General features: G+C 39.0%; 1 protein-coding gene across 4 annotated transcripts in view; it reads right to left on the reverse strand.

Moving 5' to 3' along the window:
* LOC149205084 (formin-like protein 3) overlaps positions 1-18,203 on the reverse strand; it is an 83,073-nt gene that overhangs the window by 58,079 nt on the left and 6,791 nt on the right. For all 4 annotated transcript variants that reach the window (XM_089394889.1, XM_089394890.1, XM_089394892.1 and 1 more), the window contains exon 8: positions 17,012-17,083. In XM_089394889.1, coding sequence (XP_089251015.1) covers positions 17,012-17,083 — 72 coding nt within the window. The remainder of the gene's footprint in view (positions 1-17,011; positions 17,084-18,203) is intronic.

The raw sequence follows: 18,203 nt of genomic DNA on the forward strand, positions 1-18,203 counted from the left end.
CTCTTGCAGTGCATACGCCAAAATACTGTGAACAACGGCGATTGCGGGAAGTTCCAAGCAGGCTACAGCATACCCAACAAAGGTTAGCGAATTATTGTTGACGGTGGAAATTGCATAAGATAACATTAGATGCATCGTAATTCCAAGGCCCATTTAGCGACCACGTCAAGCGCTCGAGCACACAATGGAAGGCGACTCAAGTAAACTTTGTTAGAGCATCGTTGAATGGATGGAATTAATAGGACCCACAATTAAATTGTTTCGTAGGTCTAAGTAATTTTGTATGTTAGTCATTTGAATTAGAAATATTAATTAAGATATTGATTGTGTTGTAATCATTTACAAATTTGTTGTTGCAGATGATGGTGGGACTACCATGGATATAAGTTGGGACTATTGTTATAATAACCAGGAGTAGTTGTGAAATTTGAATCATTGTGGATTGTTTAAGTATCATAAATATCTCTCATGTTTTCTTTAACTGATTAAAAATCGAAGACTAATAGAATTAATCAACTTCTCTATGATTCTAAAACCCTAAAGCAAAAATTGACCAAACCCACTACATAGGGCAAGGGCTAAATTCAACTAGGGCTTGTTGAAGGAAGACAATGGAGCTTCTTTGGCTTGATCTCACCTTGATTGACCTCATAGACTCGAAATCTAGCCTTTTTCATGGTGAAATTTCCCCTTGTAGGGTTGGCGTCATCATCCCAAGGAAATTTTTGCCCTAATAAAACCCTAATCTTAAACAAGGCTTCAACTTGGGATTTATTTGAAGGTTTTCCATCTCCCAATGTTGATTTCATCATTAAGAAAACTTCTTTATGCTTGCATGCTTAGGTAATCTTTTATTGAGCTTCACCTTAAAACGATAGGTCTCAAGTATTCTTTTAAAAGGCTTTGTTTATGGTACATTGTTCCCTTTACATAGAGAATTTTTCCCTAATCCATAGAAGAACCTCGCTTAGCCATTCAATAATATCACCTTGAGCCAATTGACTTAGAATATCGTTAGTTGAGAAACTAGGAAGCCTCTCGTGTGGTGAAATTCCACTAAAGAGCAAGAGGTGGAGTGCTTAGGTGACAATGGCAATCCACTTCATTGTTGCATCTTGGTCTAGCTCTTGCCTTGTTAGGCCTCTCATAAGGCTTGTTGGATTTTGAAGAAACAAATCCAATTGATTACGTTGTATAGCATGATTCGCTACATACAAATGATCCCCCAAAACATCATTCAAGTAGAGTTTGGTCCCCATCCCTTGCACCTCAATTCTATTTTCACATTGGTCTCCTTTCTCCACAAGGTATGAAGTTTAAGAGAATCGGCTTCAAGAAGGGGTACGAATCCAGTCCTAGCTCTTTGCTCAAAGGAGACTGCTTCCACAAGCGCTACCAATGGGCAAAGACAACAATAGTTTTCTAAGACCTCTATATTTCTTCAACCTATTAGCATCTTTGATGACCACCTCCCCATTTTCATGTTATTTTTAGATGCCCTTGGTCACCTCCTACCCTTCAAGCAACAATTGAACAAGACAAATGGAAACAATATTTATCGACAATACATCTAATTCACTTGGATCATTGCTCTAAAGACCTTGATTCTAAGATGCCAATATATTTCGAGGATATCATGCAGCTCAAAGACAACTATATAATTAGGGTTGATTATACTTGTTGGGTATATTTGAGGCATAGCCTTAAGACTTCTCTCCGCTAGTTTAAGAGTTTGCTCTCACCAACTTCAAATTTAGACAAATCACAACAATCTGCAGCCAATGTTGATTTGTCAATTGTGTCAGTTACAAGCGATTGAGTCAAAGGATCATCTTTCAATGTCCCATTTATTATCAAATCGGAGGGAGGTATATTTCCTTTACTAAGACTTGAGAGGTTCCCTCACTACCTTTTTTAGTACCGAAACCATAAATGCCAAGGTTTTTTTACAAGTAAATGTTGGGATTCAACCTACAAGAGATAATGTTATGGATACATTGCAAGACAAACTTTATCAAGTTGATCACTTCATTTTTCCCCTCTATCCAAATGTTTAGTGGCAACATGTAGTAAGCAAATACAAGACACAGTTGATAAGATAAAATAATTTTATTAATGTCCAACACACTGTCCACAAAAGTACATCAATGGGACTAAAGAGTACAACTAGTATGAATACAATGTGGGAGTGCAAGTGCATCTCATAGAAAATGCCAAAAATATATGAAGAATGAAACCTACATAAGTATATCATGAGAACATATGTATAATACCATGACAAAGATATGGTGCTATAAAACATTAAGTGAGTTTGTACATGACTGGAAAGGTGGGTAACCCAACCCAAAAACCTGCCAAGAAAGAGAAAGTGAGAGATTGAGAGATCAAAAGATGAGGCTGATGTTGTCAAGGTCTCCTAAGTATGTTGGTTGAGAGTGTGGAGGGAAAACTAGGCATTGGTTCGTAGTCGAAGTCTGCTGGAACCATCGGGGATCTCGACTATATGATCTTGAGGGGAATGTATGAGCAAGGGATACTCCTAGCATCCAAGGTTGAAAGAAGCAAACTCCAAATGGATCTTTGGTTGCTCCTCTAAACCCATCAGAGTGGTCTGATAGGCTGATAGGCGGGAGGTGCTCTACTCTAGATCCATCTGGAGCTGATCTCTCTAATGCTCTGAGAACGTGTGGCCAAATGAACAGATCAGTACCTTTGAATTGTTCTTAATGCAATAAGGTGGACTCCTAAAGAGGAAAGTTGAGGAGAAACATAGGGTCTCACCATCCTTCTACCTTCTGCACTTCGAAACTCTGTCTATCGTTTGTTGCTCTGATCTGATGGATAAACAAGTATGAGGTAATCAATTTTATCATCCCCGGACTAGGCATAGCATGCACAAGCTGACATATGTGGCTGAAGTGTTGAAAAAGGTTGTTATTGATGTTAAAGGCAATCCAGATGAAAGGGAATGTTACATAATCAAATGGCATATTTCAAGACCTTTCAAGTTTCCAGTGGTAAGTGACACGCCTTCTAAATCCTCACGATTCAGGAGAAATGAATTTTTGAATGCATTCATATATATTTCTAGTCATTGCAAAAATTGGCCCTAAAGTCCACCCATCTTAGCATCCAAAATGCACATAAATAGGGAGTTGTCTTTAGTGCGACTTTTTGGAGATTCCGGTAACAGAATCCAACAGAAAAAATTGAGGTTAAATCTTGATTTGTATTATTTAAAATGGTTTTTTAACTGCATATTTGGATTCAGCACCCTGAAAAACCCCTAGGACGCTTTGATTGTGCAGAAATTACCTATCAAACTTGCGATTTCAATAAATTGCTGCTGGATTTTAGAGAAATTTGACCAGAAAAACCCACCGGAAAAGCTTGCAAAAAGTCGCACTAAAGACTACACCCATAAATAGTGGGAGGTTTGTGCCATTAGCTAAGCCATCAATTCAGTCCTGCCTTGGAGATCATAGTGAAGTAAGAGGGCAACAGATCCAAGAAAAGTTAAAGAGAAGTCTAAGTGGAGGAGAGGAAGTGCTGCCCCTACACGAGCTGTAGGTGGCTCCTTGGCACAGTTTGGGGACAGTTTTTCAGACCAATTTTTTAGTGTTGGCCACATTCCTTGGAGCAAGCCTGAAATTCTTGACGAAGCTGAGTCCTGGTTGAGATGGACAGTGCAACCATATGTTTAAAAGAGGGCCGAGTTGAGGAGTCTACTTCGAAAGAGCTGTTGAAGCTTCTTGCTGTAAGGCCCACAGTTGTGGATGTTCTATTAGAGAGTGCAAAGGTTATTTCAGCATTGGATGCTGTTGGAGTATTTGCAGTTGGTCGCACAAATGGAAACAAGGTTCTCTATTGCAATTCAAAGACCAAGAGATCATCCTTTCTGCAGAAGCTAGAACCAAACTAGCATATCGACACTAGTGCTGAGATAGCTTCTCAATTAACTAGATTTGTTCACTATCAACTGCATATTCAAACTATTGGGACAGTATATATTGCTTATAATGAGAATATACTGCAAGGACTGCAGCCAATCCTAAGGAGGACAGAATACTACTTAATCAAACAACAGGTCTGTCTTCCACGGAGTAACTTGGACACCTGGGCAGCATAAATCTGTTGACAAGGCTGTATATGTTAATTAAATTATTGCAGAACTATGAAAACCTCAGCTGGTATAAGCATTTCATTTTCTATGGCTGATTCAATAGATGCTATATCAGAGCTGAATATCTTTGTTGTGTGGAAGGTTGAACCAGCCTCAAAAAGTGTGCCAAAAGGTGACCAGACCTGAGCCCTATCCAAGGACAGGAAGAGATTGCATTGAAGGAAGGATAGACCAGAGAGCCATCCTACACTCATATCAATTTGGGTTATGAGTTTTGACAGTCAAGGCTAGTGACGACTATTTACGGGTACCACGGGGTTAGCAGAACTGATCTCTATCCATGGATGACCCAATCACGAACCATACAAGAACAGGATATCTATATTCCAAGAGATAGGAGAACTGGAGGTTCTCGAGGGTTTGCATTTGTTCATTACAGATATAGATATGAAAGTGATGCTGTGAAATCTGTTGAAACGCTTTATGGTATGACATTAGAACCAAAATACACCAGGGTCCAGTTCCCAAGGGATGATGAAAAATCAACACAGTTATGTGCATGACAGAATTGTAGGTTGGTGCCTACGAATTTGCTGAGTTGGTGCTCAGCTAGGGGATTGGAGTCTCCTATAGGTTGATGCCAACGAATTTTTTGAGTTGGTGCTCAGCTAGGGGATTGAAGTCCATTGTAGGTTGGTGCCTACAAAAGTTTAAGTTGGTGCTTATTTTGTAAGAGGAAGCTTACAAAACATTTACAAAGAAAAATTGTATATGTGTTTCTTATATAAAGATCTGCGTCTCTTGATTATCTGCATCTAATGGTTTAAAAAGCTAAAAGTTGTTAAAAGTAACGAAATATTGATTCACTCCCCCCCTCAGTATTTCCAAGATGAAAATCCCCTAATGAAGAGAGCTCAGCATCTCTGGTCCTGCTACCAAAAGAAAGTAGAGATGGAGGCCCCCAGATCTCTATAGAGGCAGTGATAGTGCCCTTTGATCTCATAGTACAAGGGACACCGAAAAATAAGGTGCATCTCTCTGTTCGACTCTTGATGTGGCACACTTGGCAGTTCCTATCAATTCATGGTATATGGTGATTTGCCTTTATCTGGAGTCGATGGGAACCAACTCGAAGCTATCCCAAAGTATCCTGAGCAAGTGCATCCAATGTCTATGATTCTATGCATATCTACTATTAGGAGGGTAGACGATAAGGCCATCACACAACTTCAAAAAGTGCTCTAGGTAGAAGGATATATTTGAGCTTAGGCTCGTCAGGGGCGAGATCTAGGTGACTTGAATAAACAATCTGTAAATATCCTCTCTGATAGCCTAATTTAGTACATGTCTAGTCGACAAGAGATGGTGTCATGCACAAGGTTGTAGGGGAGTTCTTTAGCCCCCTCTGCTTGTTTTCTTGATTTTTACAGTGAGCTTTGGATTCCCTTGTTGATTTGGGGATGGAGCTATAGCCTCTGGATTCCCTTGTGACTTGAGGGTGAAGGTGTAGCCTCTCGGTTCCCTTGTTGATTTGAGGGTGGAGGTATAGCATCTTGGTTCCCTTGCTGATTTGAGGGTGGAGGTATAGCATCTTGGTTCCCTTGCTGATTTGAGGGTGGAGGTGTAGCCTTTGGATTTCCTTGTTGATTTGAGGGCGGAGGTATATACTATAGCCTCTGGATTCCCTTGTTGATTTGACGGTGGAGGTATAGCCTCTAGATTCCCTTGTTGATTTGAGGGTGAGGTGCAGCCTCTGGATTCCCTGGTTGATTTCAGGGTGGAGGTATAGCCTTTGGATTCCCTTTCTGATTAGAGGGTGGAGATGGTGGACCTCTGGATTCCTTGTTTCAGTCTGTAATGGAAAAGCCACGATTCTTATTGGAGTAGTTGAAGGATGGAGGTGGTGTACCTTTCGATTAACTGTGAGATATTGACTGCATGAAGTAGATGGTGGTTGGAGATGGATGGTCCTCTAGAGTCCCTATTTCAGCTGGCAAAATTGGTTTAATCCCTTAAGCACTCATCCTCAAGCTCTAGAATCTGGCTCGAGGGTGACTATTGCAAGAAAGGCTTGGTTGCAGTGTGTCTATGGTTGGGTAGAGAGTTGAACTCCCAATATAAGTTGTTGAGCACATTTTACCATATAAGTGTATACTCAAGCCTTTGTACATTAATTGCTAAGCATATGTTTGATGTGTTGGCTTAAGGCTTGTAATGGTATTGATTTAACGTGTTGGTCATGCCCATGATCTAATATGGAATGTGATTCCCTGTATGCTCAAGGAATGCTAATTTTCCTATAAGATTCCTGAGTACAATGAATGGATCCCTATATGCATTTCATGAGCTTGTTTTTGTTTATTATTATCCTAAGAGGCCTATAGATTTATGAACTATTATGAGCTTGAAATATGTCTAATGGGCCTCGGTATAAATGAAAAGACAGATCTATCGTATTTGTTATGAAATTCATAGAGTTGGCTTTTAGGTCTTGATATCAGTTACCAACTCATGAAGGATAGCATTTGTGTATATGTAAAATTATACACATGCATTTATATAAATATATGTATATAAACAGGTCAGTTAAAGCCTCTATAAGCTCAGAAGGGATGGCATTAATGCCAAATATGCACATGCATTCTAAGCTCAGGAGGGATAGCTCTGTGAGCCTTACAACTATGTGTGTGTGTGTGTTGAATGGGTTAGTCGAGCCCTATTAAAATCTCAGGAGCTAAGTCACCAGACACGTCCCCCCACCCCCCATGTGTCCTGAATCCTGCATGTCTGACACGAGTTTGATTTGTGTCCTATTCTTCGAACACGAGTTTGACTCAATTCAGACACGAGCCCTACTGGTGTCCTGAAATTTGGACACCTGTCTTGTGAAAAAATATCATTTTCATCATTTTACTTAAATTTTTATCATTAACACGAAATGACTCGGGAAGTTTGAGAATGGTTACAACCTCATTGGATTTCGTATGGAGAAAGTAGAATGTTATATCCCACTCAAAATCCAGCAGACTTAACAGTTTTCAGGATTTCAGGATTAGAGGGATTACAACGTTTCCAATGTATTTTGTCACGTATTATGGCATTGATTGTTGAACTCCTCTATCATGATCATAGTAAAAATTCACCCATCACTCAAACAAAATCTTGATTTGACATGTTAAGCTTTTTCTATCATATTTTAATACTTAAAGGGTGATGTTGATGATGAGGATCCCAATATAGGCAATGATTTTGATGATATATTGTACTAGTTATTTGTTGTAGCATGATAGTTTTTGGACTATACACACCATTTAGGGCCTCTTTGTTGATGTATTTTTGGTTCAGAAATGGATTGAATTTGCCCTCAATGCTATATTGGTTTTATGCATTAATTTTGTATTGAATTTGTATCATCATCATCTAAATGTTTTATATATTTCATGTTTTATGTATATTCACTAATTTTTTTTTTATTTTTTAATATATAATATATAGTGTGTCCTCTATGTCTTGTTCTAGGGGGGTTGTCATGTCACGTGTCGGATACTTGTGTTTTTGTGTCCTACGTGTCTCGTTTCCTCATGCCAAGTGACTTAGCTCGAGAGAGATATCACAGCATGTTTATATATGTGTGTGTGTGTATATATAGCTATGCGGGCTAAGCCATAAGGCGTTAAGGGTTCGACCCTTGAGTCTGGATGAACCTAAATATATTTATATGCATATGTTGCAAAGTTGAACTCTATTAGCCAAAGGAGGAGAAAAAGAGAGAGAGAGAGAGAGTGGACTCCCTGTCTAATCATATGGCCTAGAGCTGTGACCAAGGGTGCTCATGTAATACCCTCCTCCCACATCTACCCAAGTAATGGCCAACTGGGGTAAACATGTGACGAGAGGCTACTATAATGGGATTCAACTTCCTATGTGACCTTAAGGAAGTGGAATTGATGGAAACACAACATACAGACCTCCCACATTAGCTACAGGACTCCCAGGAACCATACCAACCACTAAGGTAACTAGCCCCTAGGTCCCACTGAGTTTTTAGACTAATTAACCCCCGGACGCTCCCATGATATGGGCATCCATGCATCCAGAAGGCTCTGGACGCTCCCACAGCATGGTGTGCCAACGTCCAAGGGCTATTTTGCTCAATGTTGTGCCAGCATCCCTGAGATTTGAGCCACTTTTTCAAGCCCAGAGCCTAAGTCACTGCCCAAAACTAAATGACACCTTCAAAACAAAAAGATAACAAGGGAATGATGATACAAATGAAATTACTTGAACAAGGGCTTGACTGGACCTCCACTAGCCATGACAGGCATTTCATGAAACACATCACAAATATGTAATCTACATATCTAAGCATAGGGGTCTCATACTTATCTGAGAATCGCTAAGGAGCATTGTTCCCTTATATCATTAGCTGCATTATCATCTATTAGGTCATAGATACATCATTCATTCATTTACAAATAAAAACATGAGGAGAGTGATACATCATCATTGTCATAAAAATGCTTATAACCAACATAATAACAAAATTATTAAGGATACATTAGCCATAAGATCCACATATACACTAGCTCATTTACACATAAGATATCAAGGAAAGAACCTCTTATTAATGAATGCAAAAGCCAACCCGAGATGGGACTACCATGTTCCACCCGACCATAGAATGGTGGAGCCAATTCTCTCTTCAACCATTCACCCCTGTGCCATATTCCGAGCATGAATGTGGGACTCAAACCAAAAAAACCAACCAAGGTATCTCAATGCTAAACCACCTCACCCTCATCAATAGAAACCAAGCTTTACCGTAATCCCTCCTGGATCACTAGGCCAACACAATAAATATGTAATAACAAGCTTTGCCATGATCTCCACCAGATCACTAGGCCAAAACAAGCATGGATGCCACCGGATTTCTCCACCTACACCGTGGGGAATTTTCTTGTCTCCTAGTCTCTCAATATCTACCGCAATCCACTGTCCAATCCAGGGATCACTAAGCCCTAAACCGAGACACCACCCTCTAGGCTTTACCATATATCCCGCCATTTACCAATAAGGATTCCTAGGCCCACCGAGGCAACACAAAATTCAATTTTACCACAAGCCACAGTCCATGTCAGGTCCCTATAATACTAGTGTATTCCCCCATTATTATTGTCATTGTAGCCCTTATTATTATTGTTGTGCCCATGTTGTCCCCATATTATTATTATTGTGCCCCATAGAAGCCCACTATTGTTATTGTTATGCCCTTATATTATTATTGTTATGTCAGCTCTGATTATATTGTGACCCCTTAGACTCCAATATATAAAAAGGAGGATTTGTCATTTGAATCATCCAAGAATTGTTCATTTGTGTAATGTAAAGGAGGTTGACCCCTCAAAGACGCTGATTTTGAGGTCGTTGACCTATCTTTTCTATCTTTTTGTGAGCTGTTGGATAACATTTGGTATCAGAGCTTTGGATTCTAGGGTTTCCCTGCTTCAAACAAATCCTCGTGGCATTTTCGCTATAATTTTTTTCTACGAAGCTTCAAAAGCTGAAAAACCTTTTGAGATGAAATCTTGATGAACATCATGTCTGAATTTCAGATCTTGTCTCGCTATATTTTCAAAGATATGATCCAAGGAAGTTAGGGTTTTTGCAGGCTCCCGAATTCCATCTCAAACAAGTGACCTTGGGAAAATTGTCATAACTTTCTCTTTGAGCATTAGATTTGAATTTCGTAAAAAGTGACAGAAAGAGGACAAACTGTAGTTGGTTGGGTATTGTTTTCAGGTCCGAAGGTCGAAACAGTGACACGTGGCACTTCGTACAAGTTCGCTCTACTGAACCAATCTATAATCAGGTCATTGTGGGAGATTGGGCATAACACTTTCTTGGAGAATCCAATCTCGATCAGACTTGTGGGGTTGGAAAGAGGACTCAGAGGGCTACCACAGGACAAAATTTCAGACCTTGGAGATCCGCCATTACAGAGATACAACATATTCAATATCGAGCTCCTACAAAGAAGAAGAAAAAAAATTGTGTATTTTTTTAAAATTTGCATAAGTTTTGTTTGAAAAAATAATTTGAAGTGATTCAAAGGGCATAGTGAAGCATAATACTCATTAATTGATGCCCCAAAGAAAGAAAATGGAAACACCTAGTAAGCAACCTGAAAGTTCTACTATGATGCATGAAGAAGAAGAAGAAATGCAACATGATATATCAAAATTACGAGACCAAGTGCAACAATTTTCGCTCTCACAAAGAGTAACCAAAAATGAAATGGAAGCTAAGATGGATGGTTTGAAGAATAGCTTAAAATCAGACATGGAAGGATTGAAGAATGGCATGAAAGCTAATATGGATGACATGAAAGCTAATATGGTTGACATGAAAGATAATATGGAAGATTTTAAGAATGGTTTAAAAGCAGACATGGAAGGTTTCAAGGAAGGTTTGACAAGGTTGCTACAAGAAATGCTTCCTAATGGAAAAAAGGTATTAGATGAAACTCATGATGAGAACAAAAGAAATGTTAATCATGATTTCATAGACTCTAACATTGGATTGAAGACCCACCATGTTCCAAAGATCGATATGAGGAAGTTTGATGGCAAGGATCTCGTAACATGGATACTACAGATGGAGCAATATTTCGATCTCCATAATGTGCAAAACACACAAAAGGTACGCATTGCAACTTTATATTTGGAACCCAATTAGTTTGTATTTTATTGATGGCTTTACTCTCGTAAAAAAATTGTCACTTAGTCAATTTTTACGGAGGAAATGATGGCACATTATGAGGATATGAAAAGCAACACCTTCTTTAGTCAATTGGTAAATCTCAAACAAAAGGGTTCAATGGTGGAGCACATTAAGGACTTACAAAAATTGAATATAAGGGTAAATAATATTTCAAAACAGCAACAAAAATGGGTCACAAAGATGTTGGGTTATGACTTTGAAATCATCTACAAAAAAGGGAAGCTAGATGTTGTTGCAGAAGCAGTCTCAAGAAAGGATGAGGATGAGGAAGCATCGTTTTGTATCATTTCTATTATCCAGCCAGATTGGATAAATGAAGCAAGGGATGAATAGAAGAATGATGAAGAAGTGTGGGCACTCATTCAAAAGTTGCAGCAAGATCCCAGTACATCTGACACATTTAGCTAGAAAAATGATTCGTTATGGTACAAAGATCGCTTATACGTCTTTAAGAATTTTCAACTAAAACAAAAGATTCTTCTCCAATTGCACACCTCTTTGTGAGGAGGGCACTTGGGATTTTTAAAAACTTACCACAGGGTTAATAAGGATTTTTTTGGGGATGGCCTTAAATCTGATATTCAAAAGTTTGTGGCAAAATGTTTGGTTTGCCAACAAAATGAAGTTGAAACAATTAAGACCCCAGGTCGGTTACAACCTTTATCTATTCCAAGTCAACGTTGGGGGGGTGGGAGGCGGAAGGGTTTCAATGGATTTTATCACAATTCTACTCAACTCTTAAGGAAAGAGTGTCATCATGGTGGTAGTTGATAGACTTACCAAGTATGCACACTTTTGTGCATTATCTCATCCATTTAAAGTCAATACAGCTGCTACTGCATTTATGGAAACAATATAAAAGCTACATGGAAACCCAAATATTATTGTAAGCGACAGAGATCCCATTTTCACTTGAAATTTTTGGACGGAATTATTTTCTTGTTTGGGTACTCAGTTAACTCATAGCTCATCTTATTATCCTCAATCTGATGAGCAAACTGAGATAGTGAACAAATGTTTGGAAGGATATCTTTGTTGCTTTGTAACTGATAAACAAACACAATGGGTCATGTGGTTGCCTCTGGCTGAATGGTGGTATAACACTTCCTTCCATACTACAGCGAAAATGACCTCATTTATGGCACTTTATGGATATCATCCACCGGCCATCACATCATCTTTAAGAGAAAATTCTAAGGTTCAAGCAGTGGAAGATCGCATCGAACATCAACAAAAAGTTCTTCAACTCTTAAAGGATAACCTCACTTTGGCGCAGAATAGAATGAAACAACAGGCAAATCAACATCGCAATGAAAGAAGTTTTGATGTAGGTCACTGGGTACTTCTACGACTACAACCATACAAACAAATGTCCCTCAAGCAAGCTAAGAAGGATAATAAATTATCACCAAAGTGTTATGGTTCGTACAAGGTGTTGCAAAAGATTGGTACTATGGCATACAAATTGGAGCTTCCTACATCATCCCGAGTGCACTCAGTTTCCATGTTTCATCCTTAAAGAAAGTTATAGGTGACAAGCTCCCAGTTCAAACAATATTGCCAGAACTTGACGAGGAAGGAAAAATCATATTGGAACTTGAAGCAATCATAGAAACAAGAACTCGACGGCTACGAAATCGATCAATTTCAGAGTATCTCATCAAGTGGAAGAACTTACCCACTGAAGATTCCACATTGGAAGATGAGAATTTATTACAGAAGCATCCAAAACTACTCAAGCGTTGAGGACAACACTTTTTTTTAAGGAGAGAGGCATGTTAGGTCCCTATAATACCAGTGTATTCCCCCATTATTATTGTCATTGTAGCCCTTATTGTTATTGTTGTGCCCATGTTGTCCCCATATTGTTATTATTGTGCCCCATAGAAGCCCACTATTGTTATTGTTGTGTCCTTACATTATTATTGTTATGTCGGCTCTGATTATATTGTGACCCCTTAGACTCTTATATATAGAAAGGAGGTTTTGTCATTTGAATCATCCAAGAATTGTTCATTTGTGTAATGTAAATGAGGTTGCCCCCTCGAAGAAGTTGATTTTGAAGTCGTTGATCTATCTTTTTGTGAGCTGGTTGCATAATAGTCTGGTTCAAGGGTTACTAGGCCATGTGTTCTATCATTCGAAGATCCACCTCACTTAGCTTTGAATCCATCCTGCAATCCAGCTCAACCAAAACATGTGAACCCCATCACACCATGGCTATCCGAAAATGGCAAGGCTAGGCTGAATACCATGCATGCCAAATCTAGCAAGGAAAACACACATGCAAGTCGACACCTAAAAAGAATATTGTTATCGCTGCTTGATCCTTCTCTTCCTTGCTTGCTCCTTCCTTCCTCTTGCCTTCTTTGCCTTTCTTGATCCAATGCCAAAGTGCTCCAAAAAAACTCTAAGTCTCTAAGAGTGAGAAAGAGAGAGAGAGAGAGAGAATAATGAGAGAGCTCCAAAATTGAACTTACAAAAGGTTACAAATTCCTCATAAGCCTTTTTATCAATTAGGCCTCTATTTTTCTTCATTTTCCATTATTTTCCTTCATTTTCTTCCTCACATGCAACCTATGACCTTTCACCTTCCTTTTCTCCTAATTTCCATTATTTTCATAAATAAATGTGCCAAAAATGCCATTTTGCCTTTCCAAAGCCTTAGCCATTGTCTTTGCCAATTTCCTTAGCCATAATAAACCAAATGAACGCCCACACTAGGATGCCTTGCCTAGCATTCATCTTGGAATAAGTGTCCCATCAACCGTGGTTATTATTTTGCCTTTATTAACTTTTATTACATGGAATTTTTACCAGGGTTGTTACTGCTCAAGGCAGAGTTTATTCATAAGTTTTGCTTGGGGGGCCTGGGTAAGGGCCTAAACCATAAGTTTTGTTATGGTTAATCTATAAAGTGTAGATGAGGCTGGAAAAGCCTTAAGACGTCAGTGCGGTAGTTTTGAGCTAAATTAAATAACGTGAACAAGCGCGCAGGCAGAGGGGAATATCTAGGCCATAAAAGGTTGTAGTGCATTTTCCACCACTAGATAACCCAAAAGGGTTTACCCCAGAGGTTTCAAATGGAGGTATATTTGAGTCTCCTAGGATTTAATCCTTGAGACGATGTGGCCCCGTGGGGGCTGCTAAACAGGCACATTACATTAACAAAAAGGAAAAACCCAAATCCCTTTTTAACATGAAACTTGTCAATTGCACGAGGCTAAACCTTGTGGGACCCAAGATGATGTGGTATATGACATGGATGGTACAACATCATCCCACGTCACCCCAGCATTTTATTTTGACGACATCATCCCCGCGTCCCAAACCCCGGAAGTTATGAGCAAAGGCGTTGTAGATTTCTCCCAAGATTTCATTCCCAAGGTGAGGTGGCGCGGTGGGGCCAGTTTTAAGGTCATCGGCATATCGTGGCAGAGGTGAACAAGGCCAAGTCACCCCGATGACTTTGAAAGCATCGCAAGGGAAACAGCGGGGACAATGTGGCAAAATGGAGCCCGAGCACACACCCACAGCAATGGTGATGGGACACGTTAGAGGAGGGACCTACAAAAGTCCATGTACCCCCCACAAATTCTGTAGGTGTAGGAAGCACTCCTGTCAGGATTTTATTCTGGGGTGATGTGGCACTAGAGGAACCGCATACCTCTGATATGCATACAAAGGGGGAGAGTAACCCCCACGCAAACATGTTTGGTTATGTCATCGAAATGGGGGGGAAGGCCTATGTGATATGACATCGATTATGAATGGGTCGGCAACCGCCATGTGGAGTGATGTGGCACATGACTTGGGTAACCACATGGGTACCACATGGCAAATCAGATGACATGGTGAGACCAGATAGGCCAAACTTTGATTGGCCATATCTTTTGATCCAGGCGTCAGATTGAGGTAAATTTTATATCATCGAAAAGGTATCGACAAGCCAAATGCAGCGACATCCTCTGTTTACGTTTGGAGGAAGTCAAAAAAGATCAAAAAAAAATTTAGACCCCATTTCCATACCTTTAGGGTTTCTTCTGCTAATTTTAATTTGAGGGGCTAACAAGTTTCCCTCCATTTTGCCTTAAATTTGGCTTCCTTCACAAGTTTTCCTCCAATCACCCCAATTTACGCAATGTTACCCCAATAACATTGAATAATGTGTTTCCCCTTTATAAATGATTATAGCCTACAAGGTTGGATAGGCTACTTTGCCCTTCCTTGGGCAATTTAATTAGAAGAGGACATTACACCGGTTTGGATCAAAATTGGCTTATTTGAACAGATTGGTACTAGTTAGGTACCTAACCGATGGTCGATACCAACCAATCCCCAAACTAGATTTTTCTACCAGGTAATTAACTGAAGGTTGATAACCAACCAGTTTGATTGATTACTGATTCAATTTGGCCAGTTTTTAAAACTATGGTCTCCACATTATCCTCTCAAGTATTCTTTCCTTCAATGGACATCTCTCTTTGCATTCAAAGTTGCACTCCCAATTAACTACTCCCTCGACAATTTCCAAGCAACATAAAGGAACTTCCAACTTAAGGAAGGACTACGTTTAACACACAATTCGTCATGTACGCATCTTGCTTCCAACAAGGCCCTACTCGCATGCATCTTAACTATGAAGAAGAAAGAGTTCAACACTTCAAAACACAACACTACTTGTGTAGTTCCTCATATCCATGGTATTCTAGATCAATGCTTCTCCTTCTCGAATTTCAACATGCTTCTTTTAGTTTTGCTCTTAAGCAAGGAGGCAATCGAACAGTTGTCAATCAATAGTTCCAACACTCCATTTTTAACAAGAACATGTGTTTGTACCAAGGCCTTAATAATACAAAGCCCAAGGACAATTTTGTGTTCCATTGGAAGAGTACCCCAAATTAAAGCAAAAATTGAGGGCACTTTTTAAGAAAGAAGAAATTTATGAAAGTTGGTCCTTAAGTTCCCGGGACTTGGTTAGACCATTGTTGTTAGGAGCACCCTCCCAGGGGCTTGCTGCCCCCCCCCCCAAGTTCAGGGCACGCTCCCAAAATTAGAGAGCACACTTCGGGGTTTCATGGGACACTCCTTGCCACCATGTGGAGCATGGTGCTCCCTAGGACACTCCTTGCCACTATGGGGGGCGTGGCACTCCCTATGACCCTCTCGGAGCAAGGAGCACACTCCCTAGGTGCTCCTTAGACATTCCCTGGGTGCTCTCCAGGTTCTCCCTAGATGCTCTCCAAGCGCTCTTTGGACACTGCCTAGGTGATCCCTAGACACATTGAAGCTTGAACCACGACTATCATTTTTAATAGGTTTGACCAAAAATGTTGGCAATTAATGGTAAAGTTAAAGTTGACATTTCCTATATCTTTCCATTTTATCCTTTTAAAATTTTAACATTATCATTAATTGTTTCAAGATGTTTGAGGGTGGTTTCAAGAAAGTGTATGCGCCATGAACTTATCCCATTAAATGCTCATCACTCATGAAGTTAGGATCAAACTTTTTGGGTTTCATTGAATTATGAAATGATATTTTCAATTTTGTCACTTTTAAGTCTAATCTTGTTCTTTATATGTTTAATAGTTTATATTACTTAGTGTAATAGTATAATAATTTAAATTTATCAATGTACAAATCAATATTTCTAATTTAGGTCTTTATTCTCAATATATATTATTGCCACTCCCAACCAGTCGTTTCCTACAAATTTGTGAGAAGCTTCAAGCAATGTCAAATACTCCTACCGGTGTTCCCAACATACCCACATTTCAGAATCTTATGCACTAAAGCAAATAGCCATTTCCTTGAAATTATAACTGAAATTTGTTAGGCCACATTGAGCATCCTAAATAGGTGCAAAGTTTTCCACAACAAAAGAATGTCTGTTATTTTTACATTTTGACAAGGTCAGTGGGTCTGTAGATGGCACACCTCTACATAAGCTATGCTATTTATGGTTATTAAAAAGTAGCACATGCAAGAATGAGACCAAACAAATGTCACAATCATATTTACTTACTACTGATGCCTCCACTTATAATTTATAACTGACAAGTTCAAACATAATGTCATTGGCAAACAAGGGCAAAAGGAACATACAATCATATCTGGTAGAGGCATCTTGATTTTTGTCAACATAATTTCACAATTGTTAGCCCTTCGCATGTCAACCTGCAATGGAGAATACAAACTTATGTTCATTAAAATGTTCAAATAATGATTGTACTGCCAAATATTTTATCTACTTCCAGCACATGGCAAACATAAAATAAAAAATAAAAAATAAAAAAAGAGACATCAAATATATTGTATGCATGATTTATTTAGATCATCAGGTGTATCAGAAATAAAAATGCATTTTCTAAAGCTATCAAGGGTATCCAGCTGAGTGAAAAGAATAAAACCATTCCATAGCTCGGTGATACATAATCCATCAAGTCGTACCTAAGTTAAGGCATCCTAAGTAGTCAGAAATTTATAGAGACAATTTGGTGTGAAACTTAGGCATGGATGTAGAAACAAAAGTGAAAAAATAAAACACAAAAACCGTTCATCTTTTCACTGTTCAGAGACCTCAGAATCCAGACTCTGAAATAGACTGCATCAAAGCATGACAAAAATTAATTAAGATGTTTAGTCATCAAGCCGTGAAAGGGAAAATGATTGGGTCTACACACATCTGGCTTCCCACCCATCCTATTTGTACAAAACCTAACATCTGAGAGTATATATATTATAAACATATAATTGCACATGGCTGCACAGTGCAAAGAAACAAGAGTTTTGCTGCAAGTGCATATAACCTTAAAATGGTTAAATTAAACCAAAAAATGGAGATAACCAATGGCAAATTTGCCATGGAACTGTAAGATCTGATATAATGAATGAATAGCAGCTAGATCAAACAGCAATAGATCCTATGCAACTCGAGCATAAAGTAAGATAGGTTTGCCCTGTTACAAACAGGAGCCACCTATAAGTTTTTTATAGAAATAAACTACAGTCTACAAACAATACAAACATAAGCATGTATATGATTTAAAATGAACCCAAGCCCTGCTCAAATTGTGTAGGAAGCCTAGAAGTTTAAAAAACAAATGGCATAAAATGAAACCATCACTATTTGATGAATGAAGCTCATCATGAAGAATTCATGTGCACCAGTACAGTTTCATCTCTATTACAGATCTTCCTACATTTAGAGATGACAGGACAGTGAGAAAGTATATTCCCATGATACATGTGAGAGAATCACTATGTACATGTCCAATACATCTTAACATTAAGGACC

This window comes from Pinus tabuliformis, chromosome 1_2 (genome assembly GCF_031772625.1).
Source record: "Pinus tabuliformis cultivar Carrire ecotype Pingquan chromosome 1_2, CPIR1, whole genome shotgun sequence".
Classification (NCBI taxonomy): Eukaryota; Viridiplantae; Streptophyta; class Pinopsida; order Pinales; family Pinaceae; genus Pinus; species Pinus tabuliformis.